Here is a 25508-nt window from a genome sequence, read left to right on the forward strand (position 1 = left end):
TGGTGAGAAAAGTTACACTGGGCCAAATGTGTCTGTGCAAGCATGTGTGTTCATGTGGTGTGTGTGTGTGTGTGAGTGTATGTTTGGAACACAATGTGCCTGAGGGTATAGGGAAGGAGGGAACATACCAGTTCTTCTCTTTTCTTCACTCTCCTCATCCCTCTCTTCCACTACTCACAAAGCAGAAACCTGGTGACCTGACTTACTTCCTTCCCACCTGTGAAGACAGCAAAATAACAACTACACTGACATACCGTACAGAGGAACAGACTACCGCAAAGTTTAATAATGAATTATTTTATAGGTATACCCCTATGTCCAATATATGTATGTGGTAAAAAAAAATGTTTTTTTAAAGATCTAGACATATTTTGTGACACAAAAGGGCTGGCATTCAGGGATTGTTGTTCTTGTGTGTTCACATAGTATGCAGACTTCAACAAACAGCCCTTCACATTGATCCAAGATGGCTACCAAGAACCACAGGGACACAGTTTCCCATGGATGACCAGATTACACACAGGACCTCAAACGACTGGAGCAGCACAGAGGCAGGCGGTGGAGACCACTGATTCTTCACTTAAACTCAGACATGCCTTGCCTCCTACTCCCACACACTCTTTCACACAATGTTTCAGACGTTTCCACTTCCCCCCGCTGGGCAACAAAGGTGCACAGTCATGTGAAACCCAATCTTAAGGCCCACAGAACTGACCTGTAACTGCGACTACACACACACACACACACACACACACACACACACACACACACACACACACACACACACACACACACACACACACACAGACACACGCACGCACGCACACACACACACACACACACACACACACACACACACACACACACACACACACACACACACACACACACACAGGAGGGGAGATTGAGAGACTTTGAAGTTGTACATTTCAAGTTAGAATACCTCCCTATCATAGGTCATGGTTAACTGTGCGTAGAAGGCTTCTGTCGCGTGTGTGAGCGTGTGTGTAGGAGTGTGAGCGTATGTGTGGGAGTGTGAGCGTGTGTGAGCGAGTGTGTGAGTGAGTGTGAGAGCGTATGTGGGTGTGTGAGCGTGAATGTGTGTGTGAGTGTGTGTGAGTGCGTATGTGGGTGTGTGAGCGTGTGTAAGCGAGTGTGAGGGTGTGTGAGCGGGTGTGTGAGTGTGTGTGGGAGCGCGTGTGTGGGCGAGTGAGCATGTGAGCGCGTGTGTGGTTGTGTGAGTGTGTGAGCGTGATTGTGTGGGTGTGTGCGTGTGTGTGAGCGAGTGTGTGAGTGAGTGTGAGAGCGCATGTGGGTGTGTGAGCGTGAATGTGTGTGTGAGCGTGTGTAAGCGAGTGTGAGAGCGTATGTGGGTGTGTGGGTGTGTGAGAGTGTATGTGGGTGTGTAAGCATGTGTGAGAGTTTGTGTGGGTGTGTGGGTGTGTGGGTGTATGTGAGAGTGTATGTAGGTGTGTGTGGGTGTGTGGGTGTGTGAGCGTGTGTGAGAGCGTGTGTGGGTGTGTGTGTGTGTGAGCGTGTGTGAGAGTGTATGTGGGTGTGAGAGCGTGTGTGAGCGTGTGTGGGTGTGTGTGTGTGTGAGCGTGTGTGAGAGTGTATGTGGGTGTGAGAGCGTATGTGGGTGTGTGAGCATGTGTGAGAGCGAAGTGTTGGTGTGTGAGAGCGTATGTGGGTGTGTGAGCGTGTGTGAGAGAGTGTGGGTGTGTGGGTGTGTGAGCGTGTGTGAGAGCGTGTGTGGGTGTGTGAGCGTGTGTGAGCATATGTGGGTGTGTGTGTGGGTGTGTGAGCGTGTGTGAGAGAGTATGGGGGTGTGTGGGTGTGTGAGCGTTTGTGAGAGCGTGTGTGGGTGTGTGAGCGTGTGAGCATATGTGGGTGTGTGTGTGGGTGTGTGGGTGTGTGAGCATGTGTGAGAGCGTATGTGGGTGTGTGGGTGTGTGAGCGTGTGTGAGAGTGTATGTGGGTGTGTGTGTGTGTGAGCGTGTGTGTGAGCTTATATAGGTGTGTGTGGGTGTGTAACGCCATACCAGTCTGGGGCTGCAAAGCACAGAAGGGTCACCTTTTAAACTTAACACAGAACACAGTGAGTTCTAGACAACACAGATGGTATTACTGCCCTGTTTCCTCCCCTCCACACACACACACACAGCTGAACACACACACACACATTAGGTCAGCTCAGCTGTCCTCATGCATTCCCTCTGTTTTCAGCTTGCTAAGGTGACCTGGCGCCCTCGTCTCTGCAGCTGCAATTAACCCCACCAGCCATGGCTGTGTGTTGTTAAAACATACTCATTCTCAGGAATACGGAGGTTTTATCACACACACACACACACACACACAGACGCACAAGGACATGTACAAACACAGACACACACAGAGGTACACAGACATATACAAACGCACACGGACATATACAAACACAGACACACACACACAGATTAGCTCCTGTCTTTTATCCAGCTCTAGCCAGTGGATTTTCCAGTGGCCTGGCTTGGAGGTGAGGCCTCTCTATGGGGTCACAGTAGAAAGATAAGCCCTGGATGAGACCCAACCATTGAGACATAGCACAGAAGGGTGTGCTTTAAGGAGTCAGTGTGAAGGCATAGGGGACAGATGTGTCTGTTTTGTCTACTTCTTGACATGGACACAAGGGGTGTCCAAGAGGTCTCTACGCTGTCTGCATTCCAGTCCCCATTCACTCCTCCCCTGACAATGAATTTGAACTTGAGACACAGATTTAGAGAGGGGGAGTGGTGAAATAAGAGTGGGGGAGGGAGTCGTCGTGATTGTGGTCGTCGCCCCCCCCCCCCTTAACCCCACTGTCAACACTCTCTGACCTTTGAACTCTAAACTGGGGGTAGACCTCCCCCTACCCTCCCCTCTCTGCCCATCCCCCCTCCAACGCCTTCAGCAGCCTAGTCTCAACTTTATCTGTGATGTCAACACCTTGCATTCCTAGGCTCCTTGTCTATCTATAGACTTTAACCTTCCTGGGCTCAGTAAACAGCCTTGGCCAGGACAAGGCCAAAAATGATCAGTCACGCCATCCACAGACAGAAAGAGAGAGGGGGGGAGGAGGGAGCGTGGTCAAGAGAGAGTAAGGATTGAGAGAAAGAGAGAAATAGAGAGAAAAAGAGAAAGAGAGGTGGATAGCCAAAGGAGGAGGAGACAGAGGGTGGGGGATAGGGGAAAAGAGCGAAATCTAGGGAAACAGAGAGCAACAGAGAAGGATTTATGATGAAGTCACACAGTGATGGCCAGTCAAGGCCAGGGGCACTGATAAGGCGGTGAACTTTGAACTTTCCCTCCGTAGCCTGACAAGTCACAATCACACCAAAGAACATGACCCCAAAATACCAGCTGCTACATCAAGATTAACTGACATCCAGTGTTGAACCCAATGGACTGTCATCAACTGAAGACATCAACGATTTCTTGTGTCTGTCCTGCGCCAAAAGCTGAACGTGCTTCACATGTAGCATGGCTGTGTTTTGACTGAATGTGTGTGGCACATCGTCTCTGAATTCTACGCCTCCCTCTCGGCTGGATTTGGGCCTTTCTGAGATAGTGGAGGCTATGATTTGCCCATGCTGGGCTTTTTGTGAGCATTTAACACCTGTTTATTACATGGTTATTAAATGTTCAATAAGAATGATGCACAAAATCACAGTAATATCAACAATAGCTATCTTGGGATCAATCTGTCTCATTAATCAAAAATTCCAATATAAATACCATATTGGGAGTGTTCCATTTAAGCACTGATCTAGGACCTGTTTATATTTCCCAATCCTACTGTAGCCTTCACCATTAGCAAGGAAAACACATAACTGACCTTAGATCAGCAGTTAGAGTCAACCTCTTACTTAGCTTTATGTATCTGCCCTGCGTCCATTATTCAGTGGTTGTGTAGAGTAATGGTCAGTGAGTGGCTATTAAGTAGCATTTACTTTGTGTCCATCTCAACTATACCACTGTGGTCAGATTCATACTGTATAGACATGCACAGGATAAGCATGTAGGCTGTACATGGTAGATGCATTTAATTAAAGAAGCCAGGCACTGTAATGTATGCAATACAGCCACAGAGATGCATGCACACAAGCATGCGAGTACGGACACAGACAGACAGACAGACAGACAGACAGACAGACAGACAGACAGACAGACAGACAGACAGACAGACAGACAGACAGACAGACAGACAGACAGACAGACAGACAGACAGACAGACAGACAGACAGACACACACACACACACACACACACACAAACTTTGACCACATTCTATTCAGCAACGCTCCCAGGCCAAATAACAAAACCACAGCCTGTGAAAACACGCTTTCTTCAGTCTTTGGAGAATCTTCAACTGTAAAACACTGGCGGGAGAAACATCCATGGGAGTTTATAGGGACTGTGGGTCATGCTTGTATAGATTTTATAACAGTGACAAATGCATTATGCTTTAAACGTAAACTAGCTTCTGGAGCCCCAGTAAAGCTGCAAAGGCCTGAATGCTTTGTGAGTTTATAACACAATGAATATATCACAGAGGGAGATAGAAAAAATAGAGCTGATTTGTTTTATTTGCCTGGCCGGCTCTGCCAGAGGCCAGTCGCATTGTTCAACAAGGAGAAAAGAGGCGACCGCTGCTGCTATGGCTCCAGGAGCACTGAAAAAGGAGGAAGTAATCTAAAGCTTTGTGGCTCACCCACATGCTCACATGAAACAGGGCCTCAAAACAAGTGGCTGTTGTTTATGAAGAACAAAACACACACTTGTTGTTCTTGTGGAGAATACTTTTTCTAATACACTAAGTGGGCGCTAGTAGATGAACACAGCTGCCAGGTGTCATTGTCTCTCCTACAAGGGGGATTTAATGTTTGAGTTGGAATGGGTGGCGGTTGGTGGAGGCTATTATGATGGATGGATTTTGACAGATGTATTACTTTTCAATAAGTCTGAGTAAACAGGGAGAGGTAATGATATTTAAGTAAACTTTGGTGGTCTGATACATAGAAAGAGTGGTGGTTGCCAGGGCCAGCATCAGCCGTAAGCAACATTAGTGGCCGTTTAGGGCCCTCGGCCGTGAGGAGTATCCAATTATTATATTTTCTTTCAAGAACTTACTGCTGGGAGTCAGAATAGTAGAATACACAAGGTGCAAGTTCAAAATGTGGTTGTGCATCAGCAGTTTTGCTCTTGTTATGTCAGATAACATGTTTTACATTAGTCTAGCCAGCTATCTTAACTTGTAGTAATCATGGATGAATACTGAACGGGCATGCAGTGCATGTGCCCAGGAGCCCTGACCTCCAAGGGTCTCCCATTCATTTTGCTAGTCAATCTCACTCAGATATCGTTAAAATGGCAACCAAATCTCACTTAGGGCCCCCAAAAGGCTAGGGCCGGCCCTGGTGGTGGCAGTGACGTTGGGAATGGGGAATAGTTGCAGAAAAGGGAAGGGCGAGAGGGATGGACACTACCAGCACCATGATTCCCGTTGAGGAGTGACATGTACTGTATGTAACATGTATATGCTCAGAGATAGCGTGAAAACTGTCTGCAGTCACGCCACTAAAGCTGCTACCGACAGACACGCACACACAAACACACACACACTTACACTGGCTCGGCTATCCTGGCCCAACAGGTTAGGTGACGCAGCACATGTCACATGACCCTTGTACATCCATTGCTGAGCCTGTCACTCCCCCTCTCCCCCTCAGGGCAAAACAAACCAGTGCAGTGCCAGAGGGAAGGGAAGGGCGAGGAGGAACAGGGGGAGGCATGTGGGAAAGTTCAGCAAGTCCGGGTAGAGCTCAAGACTATATGACCTCATTTAGACACATAGAAGCAGTATGACTGGCTGGGGAGGGCAGCCATGACACCAGTATGGTCCCCATTTCATATAGGCATATGCATACTCTAGACAAACACACACACACACACACACACACACACACACACATGCATCACAGGAGGTAGCTGAGGGGAGAACGTCTCATAATAATGTCTGGAACGGAGCAAATGGAATGGTAAACATATTGAAACCACGTGTTTGATGTATTTGATACCATTCCACGTCATCCACACACTTGGCCTGCTCCAAATATCTAGCCACATGACGCACAAACAACAGAATTATACTTTCATTTTTTTATTAATTGTTTTTCAATAAAGGGACAAAATGGGTGTGTGAACAGGATAATGCAGACAACTGCCAGAAAACACAGACAGTGGTTTTCCCAATACAACTGAACAGAGACCAGAAACAAAACACAACAAAAATAGCTAAATTTGTCCAATGACCTTAGGCCACTCTTTAAAAAATAAAGAAATAATATTATAACCAAAAATAAAAATAAAACAAAAAATGATCCATTCCATGCCTCTGTTTTGAACAGAGCATATAGGCAATAATAAATAGTAACTCCCATAGTAAAAGAGAAAGGTCAAGTTCAAGTTACAACAAACAGCTCTCAGAACAAGAATAGAAAATGCTGATAACAAAATATTCCGCATTGCCATTTACAAAAAAGTCTCAACTCAAGCAGGCTTCTCCCAGTCTCCATTTCATTTTCATTTTTAAATATGCTTTGCATATGAAAGTATATCCAATCTAAATATAAAGCACCATTTAGTATTTGGAAATGAAAAAAACCCTGCAAAACATTGATTATTTTTCAAATTCATTTATTTTGACGCTTTTTTAAATCGATGTACTGCATATGAAGTAAGTTCATTTTTTTTCTTCTTAAGATGTTGGAATGTAGTCAGGTGGGATAGGTGGGAAAGACAGAAGCACAAAACTAAACAGCCCGACGTTAGCTTGCATTACTGCTTACAGAATGGCAGCAGGGGGAGGAGGTCCAAACCAAACCAAAGAAGATATGTACAACCACCTGTGAAAGCAGGAACCAGCGCAGAACGGCAGCCATCTTATGGCCCACTGCGCCCAATGCCACATACTTCATTTTTTTTTATTGGGTTTTCTTTAATTTCTTTAAACATACAAATAATTCGCACTATATTATCCTGCCAAATTAAAAATATATACCGTGGCAGCTTGTTTTTTTTTCACTACCAAAAAAGGTATGTAAATACCTCTAAAGAGAACAAGCAACAGTTAAAAATACGAGCCTCAATATAAATACTATAGTGCCTACGCTAAGTGAACATTGAATTCAAATACCATTCTAGACATACAGAAAAAAGTAGACCATAAATGTGTTTAAGCATAGGAATTGACATGAGTGTGCATCTTCCTATATTTAAGTTCTCTGTTATATATTCATATATAATCTTAAGCCTTTCCCCAATGCAAATTTCATTCAACCTGAAGAGCCGCGAAGAGCCAAGGCAAAATAAAAAGTCACTGATTTTTTTTCTCTCCATTCTATATATACTGTGATCGAGTCTTGAACACCACCAAGACAGAGAGGAAAAGAGAAACAACAACAAACTTAAATACAGTTTCCCCTAAAATGTCATTTTAATATCTATACCAAAAAAAAGAAAAAGATTTGTACAAAAAGAAAAAATCTTGCAGTTTGAGCAGCAAGTTTGTTATCTAGCTGAGGGAGCTTTTACCCAGTCACACCACTGAGTGCTTTGCTGGGATTTCTTGGGGTTAAATAACAATGGTCAGAGGTGAAGGATTAGGGTCAAGGGGTGGGGGTGGAGTGGCTGGCAACAGATTCTGTATTCGTCACTATATAAAACAACGGAATTTTAGTCATCAGTCAGCATTTTAGCAAGTTTTCCCTTAAGCGTATACCTGTAAACTGGGAAAATTGAACAGTGCAATTATAGGACAATTTTGTCCTATAAATGACAGTCTAACTTTAGACTGGACCGCTGTACCGACGTTGTACCAACGTTAGACACTTTTAGAGTATCTGTACAGACTCTGAGGCAGAGTGACAAGTGCTCTTTCACCATCGACTGGGGTGGATGTCTGCAACTCAACGAGGAAAAAAACTCCTTTCAAGTCAACACAAACAGCAAACAGTACAAAAACAGAAAGTTAATAAAGATCCATCTGCCCTGTATTACAAACCCCTGTATGATCATTTTGTCTCCACCCATTTTCCAAGAGCCCGGCATGGGTACAACTGCCATTCTTAAAGATGTTTTCCTTTTAAGTTTAGGCAATTCATAGATGGATAGAACGTTTAAATGTATTGTAAAAAAAAATATGTCAAATAAAAAAAAAAGAAGAAAGAAATCTCCCCCCCCCCCCAAGCACACCATTCTGTTAGCTTCTAATTATTTGTAACTTTTCTGACTAGCTTGTATTCATTTGAATGTCCTCGTATCGTCTGGTGTGCTGGGAGCTTAGACACTACCTGCACCCGCACTGATAAATCCAAGCAGCATCATAGGTTTGTGCTACTGCAAATACATGCCAGCTCTCAAGTCCTCAGAGCACTATAAAAGTCCCACGAATTTAGGATTGTACATGACAGAGCATCTTTGTGTTCAGTACCTCCGTACCAGAAATGAAATATACAAACAGTTCAGTTATACACAATACTGCCTGTACCGTGCCTGCTGAAAACCTCACAATTTAAAGATACTATAATACATAGCAGATCGGAAGATTATTAACCAATGCAGTTTCAAGATATCAAAGGCACTCTTTTTTTTGTTTTACCAAATGATAGTACAAATTCAAATCTTAAATCATCCTCGTCTTTTTTAAGTGATCCAAAGGTTGTCACTGCTTTGCCTTTAGTAATCAAGCCAATTCATAGAGGATTTTTTTAACCCCATAGGGACAGAACATGTTTAAAGATGAAGGTTAAGTGCGATTCCCAGGTCGTCCAGAGAGGGTTAAGCTGAAGACTGTACATGATATGTGGTATGCAGCATGGTCGTTTCATTCTTGTCTTTTCTTTTTTGAAATAAAAACAGAACAAGAAAACAGCAACACATTTTACTTAACAACTAACCAACCAGGGACAATTTCAATTTTTTTTTAATTAGCCAAAACATACCATGCATGCTGTCTAATTATCAAAAATGGGAAAGGATAATCGAAAAGGAAAATAAGTACACAACATGTAAATTATTGCACAAGAGAAAGGCTCGAAGTTTTGCGTCAATGCAATAGTATTGCCCCGATACAGATCATGCATTCAAGGAGTAATGGAAACGGGGTGTGCTGGTCCAGAGCACGTTGTCTTAGCTTCCACCGGACTGGTGAAAGAAGAAGGGGAAATGTACAGGGGACTGGGGAGGGAGGGAGGGCTGATGAAACCCCCACTACTCCGACTTAATTTCGGCACTCAAGGGGCGGTCACTGTGCCATTTTTTCATGTGTTTCTCCAAGGTACTGTACACGCTGAAGGGCATCTGACAGATCTCACACTTGAAAACGTCCTTGCCGATCTGCCCATGTGTCTTCATGTGGCGTGTGAGCTTGCTGCTTTGGGCGCAGGCGTAGTTGCACAGCCCACACTTGTAGGGCCTCTCTCCTGTGTGGCTGCGCCGGTGCACCGTCAGGTTGCTGCAGTTCTTAAAAATCTTGCCACAGTACTCACAGGTGTCGCTGCGGCGGCTGCTGTCCTTGGAGCCAGGTCGAGTCAGCGGAGCCCCAAGGTGGGGCGTGCTCCCCCCGCTCCCCGTCCCGCTGCGGCCCGACACCCCCCCATCCAGTTCCCCAGGAGGGGTGGAGAAGCGCAGGCTGCCATTCTCCGACGAGTGCTCTGAGGGAGAAGAGGCAAAGGGCGATTGTCTGGAGTCCCCGGGGAAGTTCAGAAAGGGGTCCTTGAATTGTCGGGAGGCAGCGTATCCGGCCAGCCACTGGGAGTAGACGTTTTCTGTGTTGGGGATGGTGGGTGTAGGCAGGTCAAACTCCTTCTCCAGCTTGATGCGTTTGGAGAAGGGGCTGAGGGGGCTGGGGCTGCCCAGGAGCAGCTTCTTGGAGAGGCCCACCGAGGCAGCTTCGCTGGGGGATGTGCCACGCCCGTTGATGGCCACAGCCGATATGCAGCCCCCCTCACCGCGGTCCGACTCCAGCACTGAATCCTTGTCACACATCTGCCGTTGTGTGTGCTCGCGGTTTTGGTGGTGGTGTGTGTGGTTTTCTTGGCCGAGCGCACTGCGCTTGTGTGCGTGAAATGCTTCACTGAAGTGCTGCATGCTGGCCGCCAACCCCATGCCCTGAATCACCTCAGGCAGCGAGCGAGGGATGGTACCCTCCTCTCCTCCTACCAGACGACCCACAACCTCCCCGTTCCCAATGCTGCCGTTGTTCTCATGGTGCCGCGCTGCCTCCAGACTCAAGCTGAAGTGGTAGCTGTTGTTGTTCCTCCTAGCTCCATCCACTTTCTCTTCTTCCTCCTCCTCCCCCTCATCTTCCTCCTCTTCCCCCTCTTCTTCTTCTTCCTCCTCTTCCTCCTCCTCCTCTTCTTCCTCCTCCTCCCCATTCTCCCGGCGCAAGCGGTTGTTCTCACTCTTAAGCTTGGCCACCACTGACTTGAGGGCGCTGCTGGCGCTGCCCATTCGCTCGCTGGTGCCCGGCTCGGGTGAGGAGGCTGCCGAGAGTCCATCTTCTGACTTTTCGGCGTTGGGCGAGCCCGACTTGTGCATATGTGTCTTCATGTGGCGCTTGAGTTTGCTAGCCTGGGTGCAGGCGTGGTCACACAGACTGCACTTGTAGGGCTTCTCGCCCGTGTGGCTGCGCCGGTGCACGATGAGATTACTCTGGAACTTGAAACTCTTGCCGCAGAACTCGCACGACTTGGTCTTCAGAGGAGTGGAAGGCTGGGGGCCTGAGGAGGGCAGCGGGGTGCTGGGGGTGGTATGAGAACCCGAAGGGGACTGCATGGAGGGAGGAAGGGGAGGGGGTGGACAGGTAGGGAGGCTTGCCCCCACCGCCACATCCTCCACCGGACTGGAATGGTTGGAGCAGCCGTTGCATAGGGCTGGGCCGGTTGGGAGAGTGGGGGGGAGTGGACCCTGAGGTGTTGCCCGCCAGCTCCCTCAGCCGGCGGGAGAAGTCCATGGCCGATGGGGGGTCCAGGGGCATGGGAGGGTTGAGGCGCAGCACCCTGTCGAAGGCACTCGGATGGTGGGCTGCCAGCGCTAGCTCCTCTGGGCTCAGGTGGTGGGGGTCCAGGTGGTGGCGCGGAGGAGGGCTGAAGAGCGGCGGCGTTGGGGGGAAACGCTGCTGTCCACCCACTCCGTCCCGGCCCCCCGAGCCTGGTCCTGGGATGCGGAGGAGGCTGAAGGGGCTGGCCTCAGAGGGCAGGTGGAGGCCGTGGAGGGGGGGCTGTGAGGGGCAGTCTGCACCCCCGCCCAGGGAGGAGGGTCTGCCCATGCGGGGGGTGAGGGGGCTGCCATGGCCGTGTTCGCTCTCCAGGTAGATGCGGAAGCCATGGGTATTCTGGGCGTGCTGGAGCAGGAACCAGGCGCTGCCGTAGGCCTGTTTACAGGTGGTGCAGGTGTAGGTACTGGGCTCTTCCTTACCTGCAGGGGGACAGAGAGGAAGAGGGGACACATGTTGACTCATGTTCACATCAATCAATTCATTAAATAATATACATTATTGATGACCAAAGGAAATGAGTTAGAGTTCAGCTCCATTCAGCTGTGCTGCATTTGACTCGTGCTTGACTGTGTTATGGATCAAATATATTTTTAGAAAGCCTCTAAAAGTGGTGGTGGTGGTGGGGGGGGTGGGGGGGGTCCCAGCTTCCTCTAGCCTGCTATGGGACACTGTTATCCCGGCTGACTGTGAGCAGCCTCTCAGCTTGCTACAAAGCAAACAATGACCGCTGTCTCTGCAGAGAAAACACTCCGCAGAAATCCCACTCCCATTGATGTACAGAAATAACCCCTAACCCGAGAAACACAACCCCACTAAGCATAGCAGATACCACTACAGTACTAAGGAGGACTGAGAAGTGTATGCCTCTAATTTTGGATTTGTTAATTTAGACAGAAGTCACATCGACACAGACAGTATAACTGTGTTATAATCCTTTACTCTGAATGGTGGTGCACAGACACACACACACACACACACACACACACACACACACACACACACACACACACACACACACACACACACACACACACACACACACACAGAAAGAAAAGCCTCTTGCGGTGCATAAATAGAACTGCCCTCTCAATCGCGGCCCAGTGAAGTATTCCGCCGCTTGTGACAGCAAAGGAACATTTAAATCAATAATTGACTTTGAATGGCTCTCTGACAATGACCTGTGGTCTGCTTCACAATGCATGTGTAATCTCATTAAGGCCAGCCCGCTCCTCCATCAGCTCATTTGCAAGATTAGATCATAAACGGGCCGCCGCTGAAAGCCTTTCAATATGAAACCAGTTATATGGACGCAGACTCATGCACAGTCACACACACAGGCATGTACATGCACGCGCGCACACACACACACACACACACACACGGATATGAGAAAAACCCAGTACTGATTATCCAATGAAGATTTCTGCTCCACTGCTCTGCTAGCCTAAATACACAGATTCTCCTAAATGCCCACACATGCACATACACACACACACGCACGCACGCGCACACACACACACACACACACACACACACACACACACACACACACACACACACACACACACACACACACACACACACACACACACACACACACACACACACACACACACACACACACACACAAAAATACAAACATTTAGACAGTAAACAGATGGATGCTGAAATGTGTAACTATAGCATAGATAGGCATAGAGGCTGTTTTGTGCTATTTTTCTCCACCTGTCAGTCATTCAGCGCATGTACCCAGGGACCCTCTACAGGCTGGTTCCCTTTCAGAATAATTACTGTAGCACTCGCAGACGACACAGGAGACACAGGGAGACTAGCCTCAAACGAGACTAAGGCGAGCATCAAACGAGCCCGAAGAGGTAAGCTCTAACAGGTGAGCATTAGACCATATCATTTCACTAAAAAGGAAAAAATATACAGAAAATGTACGTTTTATTATTTACCAATTAAAATGAGCTATTTGATAGAAATAAAATGGAAAATGGATCCATCTACTTTATTCTCAGATTGACAAGCCAAAATATTTAGCTTCGCAATCATGCCAGACAAGATAAATATCACATTGGCAATAATTATCCAGGATACATTTCCAGATAAAAAGCAATTTTGTGATAAAGGGCTGTATAGTCCATTGACTCAACAGAGGGGTCAGTCACTAAAGCTTCCATACTCATGCTAATGATGTGCAGTAGGAACCCAGAAAATGAGAGACAACACTAAAAGGGATTTATGGTTTACCTTCCCGCTATTATCCTCCCCAACTGCAATTTACTTGCAGATCCAAAAAATTAAGGGTCAACACTGTCAACAAAAAAAGCCATCAGTTAGTGTGCCGTGTGTGTATCAGTGTGCGTGTGACTCAGTGTGTGTGTGTGTGTGTGTGTGTGTGTGTGTGTGTGTGTGTGTGTGTGTGTGTGTGTGTGTGTGTGTGTGTGTGTGTGTGAGGGGAGGTGTCATTTTTCCCATTGACACATTACACAACCTTTTCTCTTCTTTTTGTGGTGGATATACTATATATAGTGTGTGAGGTAGAACGGTGTGCGGAGAGAAATACTTCTCTGCTCTACGTGTGTGAGCATGTGTGTATGTGAGAGGCTAACAGTTGCTACTGGGTTGTGCGAGAAGGGGGTGAGTGAGTGAAAGGCGTGAGACTCGGTGGTTGGGTAGAATAATCCTGTTAACACACTCAGACCCCTTTGTGTTCTGTCTGGGTCTAGCTGTCTGAGCACTGGAAGAATTCACACACACACACACACACACACACACACACACACACACACACACACACACACACACACACACACACACACACACACACACACACACACACTTACACTTACACTTATCTTTCACCACCCACAGATTGGGTAGACTAGCATTAGCTGGTATAATATTATAACAATTAGAATAGTCAAAAATGTCTTCTAATTGATGCCACCTTGCAGAGGGTCTAACCCCTATGTATTATATGCGTTTCCATTGAGAATTGTTTCTTCTCACATATACATTTATTGATGTGCAAGGGCCTTGGAAAAAGTTGAAATGATTGGAAGTGTCTGAAATCTAGGCTTCCGAGTGCCCTAACAGCCTGCTTGTAATTCAGCCATTGCTCAGTTCATTGAAGAAGACTGCCCAGAGCTCACGGAATGTGTGAGGGAGAGAGACAGAGACAGACAGAGAGAGAGAGACAGTGACAGAGACAGAGAGACAGACAGAGAGAGAGACAGATAGATAGACAGAGCGACATAGAGAGAGACAGTAGAGATTGGCAGCAGTGTGTTTAGATTGCAGACGGAGGGAAACAGGATTGAGGGAGAGAGAGAGACACAGAGAGAGAGACAGAGAGAGAGAGAGACAGAGAGAGCAGTAATGTTACATGCTGCCAGCTTTTAACACTGGGAAATGTCCGAGCCATGTAAGCATCAATGAGACATCAGAGAACAAGAGAGGAGGAAGGAGGAAGAGAGAGAGAGAGAAAGTGAGCTCCCACACACGCACTGTGCCAGATATATACACACATACACACATACACCATATTACCCCACATTAAACACACATATACTATATCACCCCACATTATACACACACATACCACATCACCCCACATTATACACACACATACACCAAATCCCTCCACATTTTACACACACATATACTATATCACCCCACATTATTCACACATATACTATATCACCCCACATTATTCACACATATACTATATCACCCCACATTATACACACACATACCACATCACCCCACGTTATACACACACATACACCAAATCACCCCACATTTTACACACACATATACTATATCACCCCACATTATTCACACATATACTATATCACCCCACATTATTCACACATATACTATATCACCCCACGTTATACACACATACACCATATCAACCCACATTATACACCCAAATACACTATATCACCCCACATTATACATACACATACTGCCGACACACGTTCTAACATAGTACACCCTCCCTACTTCCATGTCAACACACTCACTTCAAATACACACACACACACACACACACACACACACACACACACACACACACACACACACACACACACACACACACACACACACACACACACACACACACACACACACACACACACACACACACACACACACACACACACACACACACAGAGGTGGCACACACACACACAGAGGTGGCACACACACACACAGAGGTGGCACACACACACACACACACACACACACACACACACACACACACACACACACACACACACACACACACACACACACACACACACACACACACACAGAGGTGGCACACACACACACAGAGGTGGCACACACACACACACACACACACACACACACACAGAAAGACAGTGAGGTTTGATAGTGAAATATGAGACTGAATGGAAGGAAACGTGTGCTGAAACTTCCCCTGCTTACTGCATCTCTCAAGGGGAATGCACCACTCTGAGCAGATCGCTTTACAGGGCCTAAAATATCTCCACTGTACCAAGCTGTGAAGACACACCCACACACACCATCTAAAACACACCCACACACACCATCTAAAACACACCCACACACACCATCTAAAAGACACCCACACACACCATCTAAAACACACCCACACACACCATCTAAAACACACCCACACACACCATCTAAAACACACCCACACACACCATCTAAAACACACCCGCACACACCATCTAAAACACACCCACACACACCATCTAAAACACACCCAAATACACCAACTAACACACCCACACCAACTAAAACACACCCTCACACACACACTAAACAGACCCACACACACACACACACACACACACACACACACACACACACACACACACACACACACACACACACACACACACACACACACACACACACACACACAGACCAAGCTGTAAGACTCACAGTACACTCTTAGAAAAAAGGTGCTATCTAGAACTTAAAAGGGTTCTTCAGCTGTCCCCATATGAGAACCCCTTTGAAGAACCCTTGTTGGTTTCAAATAGAACCGTTTTGGGTTCTACGTGGAACCCAACATGGTTTTACCTGGTATCAAGAAGGGTTCATTATTATCATCTTTGCTGTTTTTATATTGAACCCATTCAGAGGAATATGCCTTCCATGTAAAATAGAAAGGAATTCAGGGAGGGAGAGATAGTAGAGAGGGTATCTATATTGGTAGAGAGGGGACATCTCTGTGTTCCGTCTGGAAGGGTGGCAGTGGCAAACAAAGATGTATGCCAGCTTTAAACAGCTTGGGCAGCCTGGGCCCCAGACATGCACCGTCTCCTATTGCTCATCTACCATCTTACCAAGCATACCACCTCTACCTGAACCAATGTCACACACAGACGCACGCACACATCATGTGCATGCACACACACCCAATACAATGTAAACACACTCCCAACCGTTCCACATGTAATACCCCCCGCCCATTCACATAATATGCAAAACTGCTACCCCCATCCCCCACTCTACACATTACACACACAACACACTGCCCTAACACGCATCACAAACACTGACAAGCAGAACAAACGGCCATTAGACCATTTGGACAGTTCCCTTTGTCCCCTGTTCCCCATCTCTCGTCGCCCTTACTCTCTCTTATTCACTATCTCTCCATCCCCCTTCTCTCTATCTCAGTTTCTTTCAGTCGCTCTCTTGATCCCTCCCACCAGTGTGAAGCTCCATCTCTCTCTACCTCTCTTAAGCCCACTCCCTTTCTCTCTCTCCCTCTCACTTACCCTTTCTCTCTTCCTCTCTTTCCCTCTCTTTCCTTCTCGCTCTCCTTCCCTCTTTCTCTGTGTGTTGTTGTGTCCTTGGTTATGCAGTGCAGATTCCACCTCTGTGTGAGATAGCGGTAATTGAGGTAATGGACCATCCCAGAAACAGGATTAGGGAATACAGCAGGAGAAAGGACAATGTGCCCTAATAGAATCTGGGAATTCTATCAGCAGATTAGGCTTTCAAGATCTCCTGAAAATATTTACGCGTGGACGTCACTTCGCCCCTGACCAAAATCCGCAAATATATTACCTTCAATTAAAAGTGTGTCATGCAAATGTTCTATAACACTCAATTCTGTGAAAGCAAAAGTATGGCTATCCTGATCTTTATCACCATCATAACTAATTCTAGGTCACTAGGTAAAGCCCTCTACTCCGGCATAGTGAGTCTAGTCTGTATTCTGTCGACCCGGCGCAGCTGCTCATGGTCCACAGAAACACACACACACATCTTTGTCCTGGCCCAGACTCTCAGTGGTGCACCAATTGACTGACCACAAACAAAGCCCTGTTTGACCAACACGTCACAGACAAAGACAGAGAAGGGAAGTCCAGGGAAGAGAGAGTCGGGAGGAATCGCAAGACACCAGCAGAATCTGACATCTCTAGACAATAAGCCTTAATCAATCTATTATACATACTCACAGAGGAGAGAGAGAGAGAGACAGAGAGACAGAGAAAGAGAGAGACAGAGAGAGACAGAGACAGAGAGAGTGAGAGAGAAAGAGAGAGAGAGAGATACAGAGACAGAGACAGAGACAGAGAGAGAGAGAGAGAGAGAGAGACTAAGAAAAAAGAAAGGAAGAGAAAGGAATCTTTTTTGCCAGTGAATTGTTTCTGATCCATATCCTAAAACTCTGCAAATCAGTGTGAACGGGGTAATAACCGTGAAGTTGAAAGGTGAATCCCGATAGGAGAATTCCATGGGATTTTCATGCCGTAGTCTGTGTTCTTGTAGAATTCCCACTCCCCATTATCAGTGTAATCCCCGGAACACACAAGTCCCTCACGGAAAACCCAATTAGTAGCGTTGAGATTTCCACACACCTGGCGCCCCATCTGTAATGGCTGTTAAAATGCAGAGAACACACACATATCAACAGGACCAGAGACAGAATAACGTGACAAAAGCAGACGTATTGGTCAGAACAAGGTCAAGCTCAGAAACTACTGTACTAACTGGCGTTTCTCCTTCTGAGTAGACCCTGATTCAGTAAGTGTGATATATCTTCTATTGATCTTCATAGCCTAGCGGTTAGAGCGTTGGGTCAGTAACCGAAAGGTTGCTAATTCGAAACCCCTGAGCTAACAAGGTAAAAAAAAATATATACAGTAATTCCCGTGAGCAAGGCAGTTAACTACCCACAACAACAGCTCCCTGGGCAGCCCCCTGCACCTCTCCAGAGGGGTTGGGTTAAAAGTGGAAGTCAAGTTTCAGTTGGACCTTGTGTGCAATTGATGACAAAAATAATTGTAATCCTTTAAAGGCCAACAATTAATCTCATTCAACATTTTCGGAGAAACCTGTGGTATGCCATTCATCTATTATAGAGAAAAGGTATTTTGTGAATCTTATTTCCAAGGAATTGGAATGACTAAGCGCTTAACTGGTCGGTTAAAATGACATTGTACTCTAGTAAGTAGTTTGAATTACCAAAGATTTCAATCCATAATTGGTGTCTGTCTGACTGTACACAATGTTTATGTCTGTTACACACTGTTAGTGTGTATGAATGGATCTGGCTGTACATATACTGTTGGACTGAATACTTTCTAATATAGGCTGGTGTCTGTATTGAGCAGAAATATCAATACCGTCTGTCCCAGTATGTGTGTGTGTGTGTGTGTGAGTGTGTGTGTGTGTGTGTGTGTGTGTGTGTGTGTGTGTGTGTGTGTGTGTGTGTGTGTGTGTGTGTGTGTGTGTGTGTGTGTGTGTGTGTGTGTGTGTGTGTGTGTGTGTGTACGTGCGTGTGCATGTGTGTGCGTGTGTGTGTGTGTGTGTGTGTGTGTGTGTACGGGCGTGTGCATGTGTGTGCGTGCGTGCGTGTGTGTGTGTGTGTGTGTGTGTGTGTGTGTGTTCTTGCCACAGTTACTATGTGACCAATATATGTCAGAGAGAAGGGGACAGGGAGATCATAGTCACAGCATATCATAGAACAGAAGATGACATGAATCTCTCAAACTAGTTTTGGGTTATTTGACTTGTTCTGAATAAAAGGATATTTCAGATGACTTCAGATGACTTGTTCAACCAGTCCACAGACAAACAGATAGAGATGCAGTACAGTGTGACTCCTCAGCCTTTCTCTGTATCTTGTAAACCCTACTCTAATAGCACAGCTAAGGCCTCCTAAACAGTGTTTATGATTGCAATTAAATGGTCCGGCCTTTATAGAACCATTCAAGCATACAGTAACAGTGATGTCTCTCTGTGTGTGTGTGTGTGTGTGTGTGTGTGTGTGTGTGTGTGTGTGTGTGTGTGTGTGTGTGTGTGTGTGTGTGTGTGTGTGTGTGTGTGTGTGTGTGTGTGTGTGTGTGTGTGTGTGTGTGCGTGCGTGCGTGCGTGCGTGCGTGCGTGCGTGCGTGCGTGCGTGTGTGCGTGTGTGTGTGTAGTAGTGTGTGTGTTCCTCTCCCGTATACTGATGGTGGTGAGCACAGCCTCGACTTTAACCCCAAACTAACAGATCAAATTACAGAGCAGCTAAATTACAGCACACACACACAGGGGAAGACTGGGGTTTGATAGATGACACTCAGCCCCGGCCCAAATGACAGAATGGGTCACTAACTCACATGCCGGGCACATGCCTATGAAACACACACACACACACAAAATGCAAAAGAGGCTCGTAAGAGAGAGCAAATTTTTAAAATGAGTCACTGAAAGAAATCAAAATGAGAGAAGGATATGGGAAAGAAGGAGTGACGAGCTAGAGAGGAGAACCGTGGCTACGAGCTCGCTTCTCTTGTGGTCTGCATATGCATAAGCTATTCCACTAAGCCACTGATATGGCAGTGTGTGTGTGATATTGGTGCAGCAGTTAGCTGAGTACAGGCCCTGAGGCCATGGCATTAGACTCGGTCAGAAAGACTCTCAGCCATTTTAATTAGTCCACCAAAGCCAGTGTCACTGCTCGCTAACACTCTACTCCCTCTCTCTCGCTCTCTCGTAATCACTCTCTTCACTCGTCTTTCCCCTCTCTGTCCCCACCGCATTCAGTTCCACGCTCCTATTAGGCACTTTGTGCTTTTCAATTTGAATATATTTCCTGATATTTGCACTGGATTTCGAAAAGAGTTTGGTTAGCTTGCTATTCTGGCTCAACGCTTGCTAGCCGTATGTGTGATGTGGAATTATAAAACCAATATGTTACAAATGGGTGTGTTTTGTTAATGAAGGGAGTCGTCTCCTCAACGAGGTCAAGGCAAAATAGACGCTAGATGTGTCATTATTACTGCATGTCAGAGAGAAGCCTTGAGCGATTAGCTGAGACTGTAAATAGGGCTACTAGACAAAACACACACATTGGAGACACAGAGACACAAACACACACGCTAAAACACACGTAAGTGCACACACAAGTCAGACACACACACACACACAAACAAGTCAAACACACAGGAAGCTGGCAGTGCATAGAGGGCCAGTGATTGATCTGCAGGGCCCTGCAACAGCTGCCAGGCAGGCACAACTCTGTCATCAGTCTGCGTGTGTGTGTTTGTGTCTGGGTGTGTGTGACCGCAGCCTCGCACAGCGATCACAGTGGGAGATCACTCTAGGCTGAGCAAACACCTCAGCTGGCCAGAGCTGTGTGACGGCCCCTACACACACACATAAACACACACATAGGTTGATACTTGCTTTCTCTCTTCGTCTAACCCCTCCTCCACACAATTGTCTCATCCTCCATCTGTCCATCAGGACTGCATACAGGTGCCTGATGTCTCTCTCTCTCCCTCTCTCTCTCCTCTCAACCCTGACCTGGGATATCTATGAAATATCATTCTCTCTCTCTCTCTCTCTCTCTCTCTCTCTCTCTCTCTCTCTCTCTCTCTCTCTCTCTCTCTCTCTCTCTCTCTCACTCTCTCTCTCTCTCTCGCTCTCTCTCATTCTCTCTCTCTACAGCAGCTACATCTTTGATGCACCCCTAGTAGAGGGGAGATGAAGAGTTAAATGGGTTTCCTTGGATGCACAGTTGCACGGGATAGATGGAATGAGTGAGGGAGGGACATCACTCAGTGTGGATAAGGGCTATATAAAGAAGAGAGCAGTAGGGGAGGACAGAAGAGGGGAGAGTTGGAGCAGATGATGAGGGTTTGAGTCACAGAGAACCTGCTGCTGTAAAAACAACCATCCTCGTCACACACACACACACACACACACACACACACACACACACACACACACACACACACACACACACACACACACACACACACACACACACACACACACACACACACAACACACACACACACAGTGGAGGCGTACTGTGCAGGCAGTGACTCGATTGAAACCAACCGCTGCCAGAATGTCTCTTACACCCTCCCTCTCCCCCTCTGTCCATCTCCCCCTCCCTTCGCTTTCTCTCTCTCTTTCTCCCTCTCTCCTCTCCTCTCCCAGGTGGGACTTGGAGAATTTTTTTGGAGCACTCAGAGTTCCGTCTTTAATTGTATTCATCCGAGAAGGCCGATCGATATAGGATATTTTTTCTACAGATTTATAACTATTACCATCAACAATAAAAAGCCTTTTCAGATAGCACAGGGTGTGGGTGAGGAGAGGAGGGGAGAGGACAGGAGAGGACACGAAAGGAGAGGAAAGGACAGGAGAGGAGAGGACAGGAGAGGACATGAGAGGATATGGTAGGAAAGGACAGGGCAGGATATGAGAGGACATGAGAGGACAGGAGAGGACATGAGAGGATATGATAGGAAAGGACAGGACAGGACAGGACATGAGAGGATATGATAGGAAAGGACAGGAAAGGACAGGAGAGGACATGAGAGGATATGATAGGAAAGGACAGGACAGGAGAGGACATGAGAGGATATGATAGGAAAGGACAGGACAGGAGAGGATATGAGAGGATATGATAGGAAAGGACAGGACAGGAGAGGATATGAGAGGATATGATAGGAAAGGAAAGGACAGGAGAGGACATGAGAGGCTTTGATAGGAAAGGAAAGGACAGGAGAGGACATGAGAGGATATGATAGGAAAGGAAAGGACAGGAGAGGACATGAGAGGACATGATAGGAAAGGAAAGGACAGGAGAGGACATGAGAGGATATGATAGGAAAGGACAGGACAGGAGAGGACAGGAGAGGACATGAGAGGATATGGTATGAAAGGACAGGACAGGAGAGGACATGAGAGGATATGATAGGATATGATAGGAAAGAACAGGACAGGACATGAGAGGATATGATAGGAAAGGAAAGGACAGGAGAGGACATGAGAGGATATGATAGGATATGATAGGAAAGGACAGGAGAGGACATGAGAGGATATGATAGGATATGATAGGAAAGGACAGGAGAGGACATGAGAGGATATGATAGGATATGATAGGAAAGGAAAGGACAGGAGAGGACATGAGAGGATATGATAGGAAAGGACAGGACAGGAGAGGACAGGAGAGGACATGAGAGGATATGATAGGAAAGGACAGGACAGGAGAGGACATTAGAGGATATGATAGGAAAGGACAGGACAGGAGAGGACATGAGAGGATATGATAGGAAAGGACAGGAAAGGACAGGACAGGAGAGGACATGAGAGGATATGATAGGAAAGGACAGGACAGGAGAGGACATTAGAGGATATGATAGGAAAGGAAAGGACAGGAGAGGACATTAGAGGATATGATAGGAAAGGACAGGACAGGAGAGGACATGAGAGGATATGATAGGAAAGGAAAGGACAGGAGAGGACATGAGAGGATATTATAGGATATGATAGGAAAGGACAGGAGAGGACATGAGAGGATATGATAGGATATGATAGGAAAGGACAGGAGAGGACATGAGAGGATATGATAGGATATGATAGGAAAGGACAGGAGAGGACATGAGAGGATATGATAGGAAAGGACAGGACAGGAGAGGACATGAGAGGATATGATAGGAAAGGACAGGACAGGAGAGGACATGAGAGGATATGATAGGAAAGGACAGGAAAGGACAGGACATGAGAGGATATGATAGGAAAGGACAGGACAGGAGAGGACATTAGAGGATATGATAGGAAAGGAAAGGACAGGAGAGGACATTAGAGGATATGATAGGAAAGGACAGGACAGGAGAGGACATGAGAGGATATGATAGGAAAGGACAGGACAGGAGAGGACATTAGAGGATATGATAGGAAAGGAAAGGACAGGAGAGGACATTAGAGGATATGATAGGAAAGGAAAGGACAGGAGAGGACATTAGAGGATATGATAGGAAAGGACATGACAGGAGAGGACATGAGAGGACATGATAGGAAAGGAAAGGACAGGAGAGGACATTAGAGGATATGATAGGAAAGGACAGGACAGGAGAGGACATGAGAGGATGTGATAGGAAAGGACAGGAAAGGACAGGACAGGAGAGGACATGAGAGGATATGACAGGAAAGGACAGGACAGGAGAGGACATTTGAGGATATGATAGGAAAGGAAAGGACAGGAGAGGACATTAGAGGATATGATAGTAAAGGACAGGAAAGGAGAGGACAGGAGAGGACATGAGAGGATATGATAGGAAAGGACAGGACAGGAGAGGAGAGGACATTAGAGGATATGATAGGAAAGGACAGGACAGGAGAGGACATGAGAGGATATGATAGGAAAGGACAGGAAAGGACAGGACAGGAGAGGACATGAGAGGATATGATAGGAAAGGACAGGACAGGAGAGGACATGAGAGGATATGATAGGAAAGGACAGGACAGGAGAGGACATGAGAGGATATGATAGGAAAGGACAGGAAAGGACAGGACAGGAGAGGACATGAGAGGATATGATAGGAAAGGACAGGACAGGAGAGGACATTAGAGGATATGATAGGAAAGGAAAGGACAGGAGAGGACATTAGAGGATATGATAGGAAAGGACAGGACAGGAGAGGACATGAGAGGACATGATAGGAAAGTAAAGGACAGGAGAGGACATTAGAGGATATGATAGGAAAGGACAGGACAGGAGAGGACATTAGAGGATATGATAGGAAAGGACAGGACAGGAGAGGACATGAGAGGATATGATAGGAAAGGACAGGACAGGAGAGGATATGATAGGAAAGGAAAGGACAGGAGAGGACATTAGAGGATATGATAGGAAAGGACAGGAAAGGACAGGACAGGAGAGGACATGAGAGGATATGATAGGAAAGGACAGGACAGGAGAGGACATTAGAGAATATGATAGGAAAGGAAAGGACAGGAGAGGACATTAGAGGATATGATAGGATATGATAGGAAAGGACAGGACAGGAGAGGACATGAGAGGATATGATAGGAAAGGACAGGACAGGAGAGGACATTAGAGGATATGATAGGAAAGGAAAGGACATGAGAGGAGAGGACATTAGAGGATATGATAGGAAAGGACAGGAAAGGACAGGACAGGAGAGGACATGAGAGGATATGATAGGAAAGGACAGGACAGGACATTAGAGGATATGATAGGAAAGGAAAGGACAGGAGAGGACATTAGAGGATATGATAGGAAAGGACAGGACAGGAGAGGACATGAGAGGATATGATAGGAAAGGACAGGACAGGAGAGGACATTAGAGGATATGATAGGAAAGGACAGGACAGGAGAGGACATGAGAGGATATGATAGGAAAGGAAAGGACAGGAGAGGACATGAGAGGATATGATAGGACATGATAGGAAAGGACAGGACAGGAGAGGACATTAGAGGATATGATAGGAAAGGACAGGACAGGACATGAGAGGATATGATAGGATATGATAGGAAAGGACAGGACAGGACATGAGAGGATATGATAGGATATGATAGGAAAGGACAGGACAGGAGAGGACATGAGAGGATATGATAGGATATGATAGGAAAGGAAAGGACAGGAGAGGACATGAGAGGATATGATAGGAAAGGAAAGGACAGGAGAGGACATGAGAGGATATGATAGGAAAGGACAGGAGAGGATATGATAGGAAAGGACAGGACAGGAGAGGACATGAGAGGATATGATAGGATATGATAGGAAAGGAAAGGACAGGAGAGGACATGAGAGGATATGATAGGATATGATAGGAAAGGAAAGGACAGGAGAGGACATGAGAGGATATGATAGGAAAGGAAAGGACAGGAGAGGACATGAGAGGATATGATAGGATATGATAGGAAAGGACAGGACAGGAAAGGACAGGAGAGGATATGATAGGAAAGGACAGGACAGGAGAGGACATTAGAGGATATGATAATAAAGGAAAGGACAGGAGAGGACATTAGAGGATATGATAGGAAAGGACAGGACAGGAGAGGACATGAGAGGATATGATAGGAAAGGACAGGACAGGAGAGGACATTAGAGGATATGATAGGAAAGGAAAGGACAGGAGAGGACATTAGAGGATAT

General features: G+C 46.4%; 1 protein-coding gene across 1 annotated transcript in view; it reads right to left on the bottom strand.

Moving 5' to 3' along the window:
* Positions 1-6161: 6161 nt before the first annotated feature.
* Positions 6162-25508, bottom strand: part of LOC135511007 (B-cell lymphoma/leukemia 11A-like) — a 53681-nt gene continuing 34334 nt past the window's right edge. Inside the window, 2 exon segments of the mRNA XM_064932433.1 lie at positions 6162-10862; positions 10864-11495. Of these exon segments, the coding sequence (XP_064788505.1) occupies positions 9288-10862; positions 10864-11495 (2207 nt within the window). The 3' untranslated portion in view covers positions 6162-9287.

Source organism: Oncorhynchus masou, chromosome 23 (assembly GCF_036934945.1).
Source record: "Oncorhynchus masou masou isolate Uvic2021 chromosome 23, UVic_Omas_1.1, whole genome shotgun sequence".
NCBI lineage: Eukaryota > Metazoa > Chordata > Actinopteri > Salmoniformes > Salmonidae > Oncorhynchus > Oncorhynchus masou.